The sequence below is a fragment of the Poecilia latipinna genome, unplaced genomic scaffold, assembly GCF_001443285.1.
Source record: "Poecilia latipinna isolate Pla-1442-1.1 unplaced genomic scaffold, P_latipinna-1.0 Scaffold1767, whole genome shotgun sequence".
In the NCBI taxonomy this organism is placed as follows: domain Eukaryota; kingdom Metazoa; phylum Chordata; class Actinopteri; order Cyprinodontiformes; family Poeciliidae; genus Poecilia; species Poecilia latipinna.
The window spans coordinates 53,700-69,082 of NW_015114383.1; the positions used below are offsets into that span (position 1 = coordinate 53,700).

The 15,383-nt window shown below is 40.6% G+C and overlaps 1 protein-coding gene and 1 long non-coding RNA gene across 3 annotated transcripts in view; one reads left to right on the forward strand and one right to left on the reverse strand.

Moving 5' to 3' along the window:
* Positions 1–4,923: 4,923 nt before the first annotated feature.
* Positions 4,924–15,383, reverse strand: part of sema3h (sema domain, immunoglobulin domain (Ig), short basic domain, secreted, (semaphorin) 3H) — a 70,175-nt gene continuing 59,715 nt past the window's right edge. For both annotated transcript variants that reach the window (XM_015061021.1, XM_015061020.1), the window contains exons 10-18: positions 11,989–12,133; positions 11,686–11,775; positions 11,283–11,412; positions 11,110–11,198; positions 10,794–10,835; positions 10,069–10,223; positions 8,578–8,639; positions 7,828–7,970; positions 4,924–7,421 (exon numbers count right to left, since the gene is read on the reverse strand). In XM_015061021.1, the coding sequence (XP_014916507.1) occupies positions 6,951–7,421; positions 7,828–7,970; positions 8,578–8,639; positions 10,069–10,223; positions 10,794–10,835; positions 11,110–11,198; positions 11,283–11,412; positions 11,686–11,775; positions 11,989–12,133 (1,327 nt within the window). In that variant the 3' untranslated portion in view covers positions 4,924–6,950. The remainder of the gene's footprint in view (positions 7,422–7,827; positions 7,971–8,577; positions 8,640–10,068; positions 10,224–10,793; positions 10,836–11,109; positions 11,199–11,282; positions 11,413–11,685; positions 11,776–11,988; positions 12,134–15,383) is intronic.
* On the forward strand, positions 9,119–9,455 carry LOC106965116 (uncharacterized). Its single transcript, XR_001428556.1, has 2 exons — positions 9,119–9,309; positions 9,385–9,455. It is a non-coding gene; the product is annotated as an uncharacterized LOC106965116 (long non-coding RNA).

A 15,383-nucleotide genomic window follows, 5' to 3' on the forward strand; every position in this document is an offset into this window, starting at 1 on the left:
AATTTTGGGGTTGAAAATTGGTGCAAACAATTGGGGGTTTTTTTTTTGGGGGGGGGGGGGGGGGAACTGCAAAGTGAGCTGAATTATTTCACCACTGGTTCAGCGAAATGATCATTCCTTATTAACTGAAGACTGGGTTGTTCCACCAAACATAAGATTGATGGAGAAGAAAGAGGACAAATGGCAGAGTTTGCCAGTCAAATGGGTTTTGTGGTGGTTTAATAGTGTTGAATGTTACGTCCACTCCATCAAATTTGAAGTTCGGACATAGTTTTGAAGGAAAAGTAAGCCACAAAACACAAACATCCTCCTAAAAGCAGATCTTTATACAATGCCTTGCAAAAGTTTTAATAAACTTATTTTATTTTTTTTATTTTTTTTACATGTAGTCACATTACAACCACAAACTTCAATTTATTTTATTAGGGATCGTATGTGAAAGACAAACACAAAGTAGTGAACGCCTGGGAAAACGAAACATGATCAATTTCCACAAAGAAATCCTGAAAACTGTTGCGTGCATTTACATTTCACTTACTGCGTTGGACTACTTTAACTCAAAAACAGTTGTGAGTCAAACGAGATAGAGATCATCTGTAAAAAAAAAAAAAAAAATACCTATATATATATAGATATATATCTATATCTATATATATAACTTGTATTAGGCTTTAATGTGTTGGATTGATGTGCAATGTTAGTTTTTCCTCCACATGCAGCATATCGCAACTTCAGTTTTGTGATCAGGGCATCTTTTTCCACATGTTTGTTACTGTTTCTTCAGTAACAAACTACAAACTGGACTTCTAGTGTCTTTCTTCTTGCCACTATTCCACAAAGCCCAGGAAGAGAGGAGCGCACAACTAATAGTTGTCTTGTCAACAGAATCTCCTACCTAAGCTGTGGATTTCTGCAGCTGCTCCAGAGTTCATAGGCCTCTCTGGCCTCTGGGCTCCTCTGATTAATGCTCTCCTTGTCCAGCCTGTCACTTCAGATCAGGGGAGTTTAAAGTTCAGCCTGGGGGTCATTTTCGACCCTCATCACCAAGGGTCCCAGTCCCAGTTCAAGAGTGGTACAAAATTGCCAACACAAGCGACTGATGGAAAAGGTGTTAGATTTTTTATTTTTTTTTACTGACAAATCTCATTTTCCCTGAAAATGGAAAATGTTAGCTATACATTTTATCAATCACATTGTTTTCCTTTCATTCTAATTTCACAGTCATGAGAAAAAGGAAGAAAAAAAATACAGTGACTTTAACTCAATAGCAAACTTTCTCATTTGTGATTCTACAGGTGTTTTTAAAGTGAAACCTTGGTGAAGGTTTGCTTTTTATGTTTCAAACATACGTTCCTTTACAGATCCATTTTCTTCAAAGGTCTGATTAATTTATTTGTTTTGCATTTTTAATTTTAAAATATCTCATTTTGTTGCCTCTGAATACTTTAAACTTGATGTTTTTGGCCCATATGAATAAAAACATTTGGACAACATGGGTTTAGACGGATGGTTCATGTCTTCTTAGGTTTGTAGTTGATCTGTAATCCTTAGAGTTTAGGATGACGGCTTTGGGATATAATTTTCTGACCTAAACCTATTTTTATTTCTCCACACCTTTTCCACTAGCCGTGCCTTGAACTTCATGATGCTGTTTGTTTACCGATTTTCTCCAACAAATCTCTGAGGCCTGAGCTGGATTTATACTGAGACTAAATTACATACAAGTTGACTCTGTGTACTAACAGAGTGACTTATGAGGACAACTGGGGCTGAAAACAAATGCAGCCCACCTTCTTACATTTTTTTGTAAAAATGTTGGAAAGTAGTGGGAATAAGTTCCTTCCACTTTACCGTTTACTGTGCTGCCATGTGTTGTTTGGTTACATAAAGTCACCAAAATACATCATAGGCTGTGATTGCAACCAGACAAAATGTGTAAAATTCCAACACATACTTTTCCAAGGCATTGTTGCAAAAAGAAAAAATAAATAAATAAAAAAAATCAAAGTCTCTAAATATAAAATGAGACAGGTCTGTTCCAGCTGCAGAGAAGCAGCTCTGGAAAATTACATGAGACGGGTACTGGCACGGAGATGTAAATAGACCATGACAGAGTGAAACACATAAGGTCCTTGTGATGACTGAGGAGCCGCCCTGCAGCATGTCTTCAAGAGAAACATTGAATGTCAGACAAAAACTCCTACGAGCCCAAACAGGCGAAGGTCAGGCACAAACCTGTTCATAATTTTGGACCTGATGCTCCTTCAGAAAGCCTGGCCAGTGATTCTGGATGGCATCAGACTTCAACAGCAGGGACTAAGTACACAGCCCTGGTGGACACCTGTGTTGAGGTGCGGTGTGGATTAGGCGTCATGTCCGATCCGTACCACCTGATGTCTGCCTGCCAAGGAGTTGGGATTAAGTTGAAACATTGAGATGCAGAACGGAAGAGGAAGAATTGATGTACAGACCCATTCAATAAATATGATCGAAAATCATTTCAGGAACCTTCTCACTGAGTGAAACACATTCTATAAATTACCTACGCACAGACGGATGTTTGAAAACCTGAGTTAATTATGATGATATTCCACTTAGTTAATGAAAACACGACTTCTAAAATTAAAATATTACACCAATAAAAACATTTCTAGAAACAGAAATGTGGGTTTAATGAAGCACTTGCTTAAAGGCTGATATTTTCAAAAGTTACCTATAATTTGACAAATGAGGCTCATGTAATTTGTTTCATATGACAATAAAAATTGAGCTAGTTTCAATGAACAAAGTTCACATATTTTTCTGACCAAAGTACCATAGTACAGGCTTTGAGACAAAAGCTATTTGCTCTTCTGCAGTTGTGTTTGTAATTTAAGCACACTGTAGGAAGCAGATACACAAGATGAAGATACAGAAGATGTTTCCAGGCCTTGAACTGTGTCCTCAACACACAATAGTGATCTTGCTTTTTCACTTTTGAGTTTACGTTATTTTAACAGTTTACCACTACCAATAACAAAGCGTGAAGTTTGTTGATTTAATTTGAAGCAGAGCGTTAGATTCACATTCCTAAGCACACAGTTTTGTGTCTGCGTCTCCACGACTTGCCCTCCTTTCCCCTTCCAAACATGTGCTTGTGAATAACTCACCACTGCTGAGTTCTTTAATGTGGGTGCAGCTGAGAAGGTTCAAACCAGGAAGCCAAAAGCCAAGCCCACATTAGGTATCTGCACTCTTTCTGCCCTGGTTCATTTTTTTCCCCCAAAGCAACAGAAGTGTCTCCCATTTGTTGCTAAGTTCCCAATTTGGCAAATTTACTGGCTTAGCCTGTGAACTGAGCTGCTTTCACTCAGAACCCACAAATGTCAAACAGACGCTAAAGCCCACACATAGATGCTCTGTGCAGAATTGCAAGCTTGAAGAGGAAAAACATGGAGGACTCCTGTTTGATTTATACAGGGATATAATACAGGTCCAGCTGCATGCTTGGTATATTCACGAGGAATGATACTGAACATGTACACAGAGCTGTTATTATTAATGACTTCACCATCTACAATGCCTCGCATAAATACCCCTTCAACTTTTCCACACAGTGTAATGTTGCAACCACAAGTCTTAATGCATTTAATTGCGGAGGAAGCTTTGGTTATCTTATTTAGCACAGTTCAATTTATAATCCAAAGACGGAAAGAGCAGACGTGGCCGTCGATCCAACATGCATATTTGAGGATCCGCAGAGATCTGCAGGGTCTATGTTGACAGGAGAACTATTGGTTGCAGTAAGAGCAACAACAGACCTAGTCAAAGTCTTGTTTTAAACCCAGTTGAGAATCTGTCACAAGACCTGCATGTCCAATCACAGTCCAATCTTACAGAGCTTGAGAAATTTGTAAGCAAGAAATTTGCATGTATAAAATGCACAATGTTCCAACTATGGCTATTCTGCAACATCTAATTACAAGAAAAATAAACTGAAAATATTAACTTGTAGTACTATGATACTTATTCATGTATTAAGCTATTTGTGGAATTGTTACATTTTCAAATAGTTTTTTTACTTTCTCAATATATTGTTACATTGTTGACTCAAAACCTACATTACTGTCAAGGTACCTCACTATTACATTACTGATTCCACAGACATTCAATGCAACAATTTATTTTTATTGATGCTTCAGACAGAAAATTTTAACTTCCCACGCAGTTTGTCATAAGCAGTACCGGTCTGAGCTTTTAGTTTAAGTCAGTGATATGTATATATTAAAGACACAGACAAAGACAATGTTTTAAATACTTCTTTAGTTCTTGCTGCCTCAACTTGAAACAGATCAACTTTTAAATACCAAGAGAATGGGAAGGTTTCCCTAAGAAGTTATCAAAATAATACAAATAAAGACGCAGTTACAAGGCGTTTAAACAGGGGAAATGGTAACAACTGGACATCAGATATACATATAAAAGCAAGCAGACAAGGATGCTCACGTTAAAAAACAAACAAAAAAAAATACAGTGGAGGCTTTATGACTTGGTGATGAGCTTTTACTAACCAAGATGCTTTACTCAAAGTCAGACTAATAAATACAAGAAAGAGTCAAATCAAACAGATGATGGAAGAAGCTCTGCTTAACATGTAGCACATAATAAGTCGCATTTCACTGTTTTGAGAAGTCACTGTCCTCCGACGAGCCAAAGTCCAGCAGAAAACATTCCCATCGAGCCTCCAGCTTTCAGGTAGCACAACCGAAACGTTTTCATCGCTCACTGAGCCTTTTTCATCACTGGTAGTAAGACGACATTAAAGGCTGGAGCTGCAGAACCAGCTGTCACACAAAGTCACCTGCAGTCTGAAGGTTGAGAAACATGCATGTTATGTACAGAGTCCTCTGCCTCTTAGGGCCTCATCAGCTTGTGTTTTCTTTCTTTCTTTTTTTTTTAAATTTGATCAAACACAAGTGGAAAATCTTTTGAAAGCATTATTTTACAAAGTTCAACATACTGAGAAGAAACACAGTTCAAATTACAGAACAGTTAAATGTCGTCTTTAAATGATAAAGAGTTCATCTGATTTGAACAGCAAACAATAAACCAAGCAATGAACGTTCTGATTATGACCCTTGTTGAAGCCATTTAAACCACATCTGCATGAAAAACCCTTTATTTCTTATTTCTTTTTTGAATTTCAACAGATTCTCCAGATCTATGCAAATATTCCAAGCTAAAAGAAGAATCGTACTCGTTTTGTTTTGTTCACTCTGTTCCCCACATAGCACAAAATTAGCAGCAGGACTGCATCTGAACCTGGGTTAATGTTACAGCGCCGAGCACTGCGGCGAACACAATGGAAACCTCTTTTTGCAGTGGTTGGTGCAGCTGCAGCACGCCGCACCGACGTCCTGGGAAAGTCGACCATCAAAGGGATCGTTGCACTCTTCTCTGCTTTTCATCTCAGTGGTCACAGTACGTAATCTGAAGGTGGAACCGCTCCTTTCTCAACAAACTAACAAACGTCTCACTGCTGATGAATAGTTTGTGAATCTACTGTGGTTGATTGTTGTGTCTACCTGTGTGTGTTTTTTTTAATTTTTTTATAGAACAGCTGTCTTATTTATTCCCAATTAAAAGGTAGTTTAATTTGTTTCTGGACATTAATACCGTGTTAAGTTTCTTTCCGGATAGTTTCGAATGTCTTAATTAGCAATCGCTGCTTATTAGGGCCGGTTCGCTTTCAAAGAATACCAAAATGTTCAAAAGCTATAATTCAAAAACCACAAAAAGAGCAGAGCCTGTCCGTGAGATGCCAGAGGAAGTGTAGTAGATGCCCCTCCCCCACATGTTGCTGCACGTTGCTGGTCAAAGTTGACCGTTTGGAAATATTTCAGGCCATGATGTGTAAAACTAAAGACCCATTGCTCATAATAAAGGTAGCACTGCTTTAGAAGTTCACACACAGCTCTGAACTACAATTAACACTTGAATACTACTGCTAAATTTAACATGTTTATTCCATATTTCTGTTTAAATCTGAGCAACAAAATAATTGATAAATGACTGTAATAATTATTGCTTAATATTATTGTAGCAGCAGCAAAAATAGTTGTGGCTTTTCAGTTGTAATTCGATCATGTCATTTTTTTTTTTTACATTTTTGGCCCAATTATTAGCCGACTGTTGATCATTCCTCCATCTGATGCCTTGGTAACAACATCCAAGTACTTTTCAGCACAGTCTACATGCGTTTTCCCTTGTTTTGGTTTGACCCGTTCCATCGCTGCAAGACAAGTTGCTGTATTCCTAATGATCCCCAATTCTCAATCATCACAGGAGGGGGAACTGTTCAAATCTGGGAACAAAACATTTTAAGAAAATTCTTCGTCCAACCCAAATTTCTTTCCGCTCTCCTACTCGTTTTGCTCTTCTAAAAGCTGACAGACAACAGGAAGCTTATTTTTGCCTGTTAAGATAATAACTGGATAACATACAGAGCTCAAAGGTTTTCCTTTAAGTTCAACATCCTTTCAGTAGGGCAACATGTTTTTAAAATTTTAGCTTGTGGAAAAACGCTTCCTCAACCTGAATAATATCCACTGAAATGTCCTCGTCGCAGCACAGAGTGACCTGGCTGTGCTGCTCGTCCTTCATTCGGCATGCTAAGCAACCTAAGCTAATCTACTTTTGCGCGTTTATTCACAAAGTCCTTTGTCGGAGCGAAGCGGTCCTCCGCTGTCCAAGCCGTCCTGTACAAAGTTCAGATGATTATGTGGAGTTTGACTATTTGCCACTAAGATGAGAGGATGCCGTTTTCATTTTAGATAAGTGCATGCGCATGACGTAGTCTCTGTACATACAGTTTGAGTGGGTCCTAAAGTATAAGTTAAGTGTGTGCATGTGTGGGTTACACAAAGTGTGTGTGTGTGTGTGTGTGTGTCTCAGTCAGTGACGCTGTGGGCTCAGGCGCTCCTCGGTGCCCTCTGTTGAGGCTTGCTCCTGCTCTTCCGTCCCACGGCGCGTCCTCCCCCTCCCCCTCCTCCTCCTCCTCTTCCCCTTCCTCCGCCATGCTTGTGCTTCTCAGCCCTCTCCTTCTCCTTATGTGGCGGAACCATGAAGTCCCCGCGATGGCGCTGGCTGCGCGGCGGACGGTAACCCAGGGCCTTGCAGTGCTCGCCCAGGTTTCCGGGGTGAATCAGGGCCATCACGTCCTCGTACCAGGGCTGGGTTCCTGCGCTCTGATAGGACGAGCCGGCCAAGGAGGAGAGGACGCGATTGGCAGAGGGGCTCCAGACGGCGAGGCGGACGGTGACTGCGGTCCAGTGATAGCCGTGCTCCTCCACCTGGCAGTGGTAGACGCCGCCGTGAGAGAGCTCGGCTCGCCGAATCAGGACGCCGCGCTCTATCACCACCAGCTGGTCACCTGTCATTACCTGGATGGATGTTGACTCCATTAACATAATTCAGTTCAATTAAATTTTATTCTATTGTATCAACTCAGTTCAGTTGGTTTTAATTAATTATAATTTAGGCAAATTAATTTAATTAATATCATTTTAATTTCATCTTAATGGACTTAATTTAATTTCTATTCAACCTCAGCTTCATTTCATTAAAATTTTTTCAGCTGACTTAATTTCATTTTTATTCAATTGTATTTTTTTTTCACAATTTAATTCAACTCAAATTGATGGTTTAATAAGCTTATATATAAACAGCTTCAACTCCCAACAAAATGACAAGTCAATTATTGATCTCAATGTTTAATTTTGAAAGTAATGTGAACATCAGATGCTTTAACCTGTCAGATTTGACGGTGTTCGGGTAAAATGTGTCTACCTGGTTCAGTTCGGCGCTGTTCTCTCCAGCTTGTTTGTACCAGGTAACGGCAGCGTGTCTGGACCGAGGCAGACACTCCAGGTAGGTGCTGTTGCCCTCGGCAACCATCATGACCCTCTGCTCCGCCTCCACCTGCAGCCCAGCTGAATTAAACCAACAAAACACAGCAACTCACTAAACAAGCCTCTGTTGCTGGTATAGATTCAGCTTTGGTCCGTTTCTGTGTTTATTTTGTCCCTTGAAGTTATTTGTTTACAAAGGATAGATTTTTTTTTTTTTGTAAAGATGTGTAAAAAGCTTTAGTAGAAATATTAATCCTTTGCTCCAATAACATAATCTCACACTGAGGAACTTAAAAAACCCAACTTTTAATTATAGTAGATTTATTTTGTGAGAGTAATTTAGCCTGTTCAGAAATAGTTTTAACCAAATCATTAGTACACAGCCTTTCATATCTCTAGCAATTTCTTTAAATCAAGTTCAGCTGAATCTTTTTAATAATTTATATTTTACTTTTCAAAGATTTTAATTACTTGTAATTAGTAATCTATGACTTCCTGTTTCCATCGGCTGAAAATATGACGCAGAAGCCCCGTTCTTCAAGCCCCAGCCAACTGACTGGACGAACACCTATCTTTGTATTGCCGTTTTGATAGATGTGGTTCAAACCATGTTGGTCTGCAAAGTATTCATGCATAATGAGCAGTTGGACGCTTCACACTTGGTGAAATCATTGGATTTGCTCCTCACCTCCCTGTCGGACGCACTGAGTTAGTGGATCCTCCTCCTCCCCTAAATGACGAGCATTTCTCCTGCAGACAAACAAATGTAAGGGTTAGTTACAGGGATGTACGCAGATAGACACTAGGTGGTGCTAGGCATGCTGCCCCTTTTCTCTCTTTAGAAAAAAGTGCCCTTTTGAAATGTGCGTGTGTGTTTTTGTACGTAGCATTCTGGATTACCAGTGCCCTCTGTTATGATTCATGTCCTGTCCATGCTGTGTTAAGCACTCATTCAGTTCACCTGCCACGCCTGATTGCTTACCTGTTCCACCTGGGCCTTGCCCTATTTAAACACCCCTCAGCCTCTGCTTCCTTGCCAGATTATCGACAGCCACGAGCCAGTAGTGATCCAGCGTTTCATTCCAAGCCTTCAAGTGTTTCTTCGACCCTCCTTCTAACCACGGATTTTCCCCTCCTGCCAAGCCCCTCACGGATCCCTTCTATTCTGGATTTCTGGACCCTGACCCAAGCTCTGCCTCTTGACCACAGATTACTGCCTGCCCCTCAAAACTAAGTTTGTTCTCTCTGTCCTCCTGTGTATGACCTCAGCCTGATACTTGACAAAGTCCCTGGGTGTCGCATTTTGGATCTCCCCGTGGAGATCTTCATTGCCTCCTCAGAACCCTGTTCCATTGGTTTCCTGCATCTCCCTGTCATCGGACCCTCTGTTCCTCTGCTCCGCCCGTCCATTGCTCTACAGGTCAGTTAAGCTGAACATTTCTCAGATACCCCTCCTTTATCTGTGCATCATCAGTCTTCTCCCCTCTCTCCTCAGTGCTGTGTTGATGACCTCTCCCTGTGCAGTAACCAGTATAAGAAAAAATAAACTTTTTTCCTTTTTGTATACTCCTGTGTGTGGTTGAATTTCCGGGTCCCCTCTGAGTGTCCTTACAGCCCTCCATTTCTTTAATTTTGTCAAACAACATAATTTCTTTAATTTTGGCCTTTTTTCCTCTTGAGCACCCTGCCCTCCAAAATGTCTGTGCACTCCACTGGTTAGTCGTTTCTGGCTCTACCAGAGAAAAGGCTCGGAGTGATGACATTGATTTGCAAATGCTGGTTACTATGTAAATTTTGTCCTGATGATGGCACTAGAGAGAAGGTCATATAGTGCTTCAGTCTGATAGAAGTAAATCAATCTGCTCATGCAATCACTGGGGGGAAAAGGTTAGATTATAATATCCCCAATAAACATGAAAAACACTGGTAGACGTTTTGTAAAAGGGGCCACAGTGTTATTCATCGGGAAAAAATGCCGAAAGCCTAAACAGAGAAATACGAGTTTAGAATTGATCAACTTTTAAACTATCAACAGATGTGCTTTTAATTTCATTTTAGATGACTGCCTGGAGATTGCATCTCCCACATTTAACTGAGGGGGAAGACATTTAGCTACACTGTAATCACGTTAGCTGTTGTTTGGATTTTTCAGAAAATGTGCTCTTTCTTTCTTCCCTACCGGCGCACGGTGGGCATATACGGACTGCAGGCATGTCCGTCCCAGGTGCAGTAGGGATCCCTGGCCAAGCAGCACTCTGCGCAGGCCTGGCCGTACAGCTCACACTGGTACAGGGCCAGCTGAGACACGCCCTCCCTGGAGCCCACAAACAGCCACTGTGGAAGACGAGTGAGGTGGCAGATAGAAACAGATTGAGGAGAAAACAGAGGAATGGAGGATCATTAAGGGAAACAGCAAAAAGAGGCAGAAATCCAGTTCAAATGATGAACAAAAAGACAATATTCATCTCATTTAATGATGAGCAACACACTGAACTCATGCTGCTTGTGCATAGGAGCAAAAAAATGTATTGACGCTTGTTTTTTTTATTTTTATAGACTAGATATCTAAATCTGTTGTTGAGAAAGCTGTGGATTTGTCTTTTTCAAAGATCGCAGACTATTTTAACAAAGTAAGGTGAAAATATATGTGTGCGTGTGTGTGTGTGTGTGTGTGTGTGCGCACAAGTCTGTGTGTACAGTGTGGTATCACTTCATTATGCCACTGACTGAGGTGAGGTAACCATAGCAACTGGTGATGAAGATGTCCTTGGAGACGCAAGGTGGAAAGATGAGTGATAAGTGTGACGCTGTGCATGCAGGGGTGTGTGTGTGTGTATGTGTGTGAGTGTGAGTCAGGGAGTTTATAAGTTTGGCAGCAACTTCCTGTCTCGTTCATTTTGTTACCTTTTTCTTTGACAACGCCATCGCTGTCACGGGTGATTTGTGCTGTGAATAGAGAGAAACATGCTTAGTGTCTAAAGAAGCAAATAGCAACACTAGAGATCAATATTAAACCGTTTTTATGAAACTCAAATCTAAAAAATGTAACAAAAAAAAGTAAACAAAATAACCTCCTAGAGGTAATGGGCCAGAAAACACTATGCAGATGTATCAAATCACAAGATTTATATATATATATATATATTTTTTTTTTTTTTTAAATCAGAAATTAAGCTGAAATTTGCACATTTTTTCATATTTTTTAAATATTTTATTGTACCTGAAAAACCTGCAGCTGCTCCAGAGTGACCTCCTGACTCTGACCGTGCTCTCTGGGCAGATGGATAGCCTTTAGCACAAGACCTGAATCTGAGGAAACAAAGAACAAATAACATTTAACATAAAAAACAGGACAGGGTTTAAAATGAGTCGGCCGCTCCCTCTGCTCTCTACCTGTGCCGATGAACAGGACGTCATACGTGCCATCCACAGCCTCCACCCGGTCCACCAGCAGCTTGCTAAACTTGTAGTGAACACCCACTCTCACCAGCAGTGGGCGCTCTCCCAGAGGCAGCACGTGTTCCTGAAACAAAGTTCATTACATTTACAAAACTGGTCATATTAAATATAACGTGTTAAAATTGCCATATTTCAGCCAGCTTTGTAAATCAGCCAAAAAAATGATGGAAAATTCATGTCATCAAAGATGAGGTGGTGAAAGCCAATTTAATTTAACTTCTTTATCTTATTTAGACCAAAATAGAGAGGGGGGAAAAATGACTGGACCCTGCGTAAAACAGGGCAGAGTCTTATTACATTAAATTAGTTTAATTTAATAATGTTAAAGAGGACGGACCTGCAGCAGCGGGTGAGTCCTGCTGAAGAAAATCACGTCGTCAGGATATTCTCTGGTGGAGCTGTAGCTTCCATAAGTGCTGCTGGGACACTGTCAGTGAGAAACAGGAAAAACGCATCGTTATTTAAGCACTGCATTGGCCTCAAAACAACATGTAGACATTATTGCTTTTACTATGCAGCTCTTTTATTTGTGCAATAAGTGAAAGCTCAAATTTGAGCTGTCACTTGTCTCGCATGCTTGTTTTAATCAGTTTCAACTAAAATCATGCATCAAGTCAGACGGTTGGGAGTTGCAGCTTACAGTTCCTGGCCGTGGATAAGGCACTTTTCCTGTGAACTCGGCCCATTTGTACTGAGGCCCCTCTTTATGCAGAAAGTTGCCCTTAAAGGCTCGAACCACGTCCTCCATTCGATAGACGCACACCGCCGAACCGTTCAGGATGTCACTGAAAACAGAGCAGGAGAAGAGCTGTCAGGTAATCCTGTCCACTTGTTGTTATCCTTCCACCAGCAGCAAGAACAACAGCATCACTTCAGTCAGAAAGTGATGCAAGGCACTGGTAATAAAGTCTGCATATGCTCATCTTCTTATTTTGGACTTTTAATGATGCACTTGAACTGTTCCTTTACTGCACTGGCATTTATAACAACAGGAAATGAGTCAAGAAGTTTTAATGTATGGTCAGAATGGCACATAAATATGTACATAAATCAAAATAAATGTCCCTTAGTAAGTTGGACCTCTGCTAGTTGCTGACTGCAGCCATCCTTAAGCCTGCAGCACACATCTGGCTGGAGGTTGAATTATACTTCACAACACAGTTGAGAGCGCTCTTTCAAATTAAATGGATTCTGGAGCCTGTAAGTTCAGGCCATACATTTCCAGCACAGAAGGAGTCAGCGCTTTCCAGAAACTAAATGTTAGCCTGACATGTCCATTCTGGAACCAAATTTTATGTGTTTGGGATCACTGCCCTGCTGGAAAACGCAGCTGTGTCCAAGCTTCAGCCGTCTGCCCCAGCGACAGTGTGTTTACTTGTGCTGGACCATGAAGCAATCAATGTGTGTAGTAATTGTGAGCTTCCACAAAAATATCTGGGAGGACATTTTCAGTTATGGATTGGGACTGATGGTTAGAAAATGACTAAAGGGGAAGGGAAAGAATTTCAAAGTTTTTAATCCTCCCGTCTTTGTCATAGGAAAGTACAACAGGAAGAAAAACCAACCCTCCACCGTGCTTAACAATGAATACATCGCTCTGAAGTTCAAATGCCTCACCTAGACTCCTCTTCTTTCTCTGGGGGCAAACAGCTACATTTTGACATTTCACATTTATCTAGAAGAAATGTAACTAAAGCAGATAGGCAGCTGCTTGGACTTCCAGTTGTTTTCTTTTTCTGGTCGGTGACATTTGAGTCCACAGAGATGTGAAACCTGCACCACTGAGAGCAATGCCTCTAAGCTTTGAGGCTGTTTTCAGTTCATGGGAGCCTTGTTGGTTTATGGATTGTTCTCTTTTCATCAGAGGATGACAGTTTGGGCCAAATGGTTGAAACTTGAATAAGGCATATATATATATATATATATATATATATATATATATATATATATATATATATATATATATATATATATATATATATATACACACACACACACACACACACACAGCTGGGTTTGTGCCAAGAAACCAACCAAGTTAAATTGGCTCCACTGACTCTAAACAGAAGGATGCTAGAAGCTTCTGGGTGGCCACAAAATACATTCAAATTGCAACTTTCAGGCCGTATGTATAATTCTGACCCTGTGAGGATTACACGAAAGTCACATTGAAATTCTTCTGCTTTTGTACTTATCCGAAGTTGTTTTAAACTCATTCCACCATGAAAAAGAATAGTTAAATAAATCATTAAGAGCCCACAATCAATATGAGCGTTATGTCTACAGTGTTTATTACAAACATCTGACTGGCACTGGATATGAAAAGCTGCATCTCATTGTGGCTTTTCTTTAACTTTTACTGACCTCTCTACGCCAGCAGTCAAAGTATTTAAATGTGCTCCCTTTGAGGCTTTTACCGCAAAACACACCAACAACCATCGTCAGTTCTGGAAAGGATTCTTATAAACGCTTATTTAAGTAAAAAAAAAAAAAAAAAAAAAATCCACTGAAGCAGAAACAGGACAGACAGAAAAGCCACATTTACATGACTCAGATTGGTTTCTCTTGGTTCATCTGGGTGACACATATGCAGCATGTATGCTCTGACGCTCCGCTGGAGGAATCCTCCTTTCATTCCTCCAGCCAGTTGTTCACTCTGACACATCACAAAACCCGAAGGGTCACAACTACAAATCCACTTTTAACTCCTTTAAAACCAAATTCACTATTTAGGCTCATAAAGTTAGGGAAAACCTGGCATTCATAGTTAAAACAGACTATTTTTGCGGAATTTTACGAGAGTATTTACAACGGTTTTCCTGAAATAAAGACACAATTTTCTATAAAATCTCATTATCAAAGGTTATTCCAAAGTAGGGGTGCCTTCAAAAGACAAAATAATACAGAAGACTGATTCATGCTCAATCCCATCCTAAAGTCAGAGAGCGTGTGCAACTATGACTTTGCTGCAAGGAGGAGTTTCCATTCAGAAGGAGTGACCCCTCTTCTGTGGTTGTGACCCCACCCTGCGCGATGCTTTGGATTTCTGTCCATTCCCTGCTAAGATTCCAGACACTTTCCAAATCCCCCAGAAACAGGCCAACACCCAGCGCGGCCGTGCCAAATGCAGTCATGCTTCTGCTGCTACTGTAGAGCTCTGGGCTGTAGCTCAGGAACGCTGTTAACTCTGGGAGTGTGTGGTGCCAGCAGCGATGTGGAGGAAATGAGGAAACCCAGGCTGTCTTAGTTGGCCATGAGGGTGCTCATTTTCCTCTCTCTCTTTTACTAACTTTTTCCTAAGCCACTCTTTCAGACGCTGCCTGCTCTTTGGGTTCTTTATTTGTTGATTTGACAGCTGCCTCCGCCTCCACGAGTCTGTTTCTTTTAGACATCGCTCATTTTCTTTTCTCTTTCCGCCTGCAGTTGCAGCTGCAGGTGTTTTGGGCGACGCCTCCACCACTTTGCCGGTCCTTCTCATGAACAACTCAAGCCCAGTCGGGTTGGAAAGAGAAGAACCGAGTTTAGCACAAATTAGCAAAAGAGGATTTTGCATAAAACCAAGAAAATTATGGACAACCATGAGCATCCTATTCATGAAATGAATGAAATGAAATGTTCATTGTTGTTAAAAGTGAATGAACAAGAATTTCATTCATGACTCAGAGTGACATAAGAAAGAGCAAGCGGTGTGTAACCGGCAGCATGTGACACCGACATCTGTGTGCCACGCACCAAAGTGAGGCATCCTGTCACAGACACACTCTTCGTGGCGAAGCGTCATGTCGCACTGACTGAGGCAGAACAACGCAGATGTTGTGTTTTCTTGGTAAGTTAAAAGGAAGACGATTTCATTGTCTTCTTTCTTCGAGTTGTAGAAGAAAACTACATGCTGCTATGTAAAATATAATAAAGATTTTATCATGCAAACATAAGAAGGACTGTTACGTGTGCAGTTGCTAAGAAAATATCTTTTTACTGGATAGGGATTTCAGGAACCACAGGAATTTATCCTTTTGGATGTCAGGGTTATTTAAA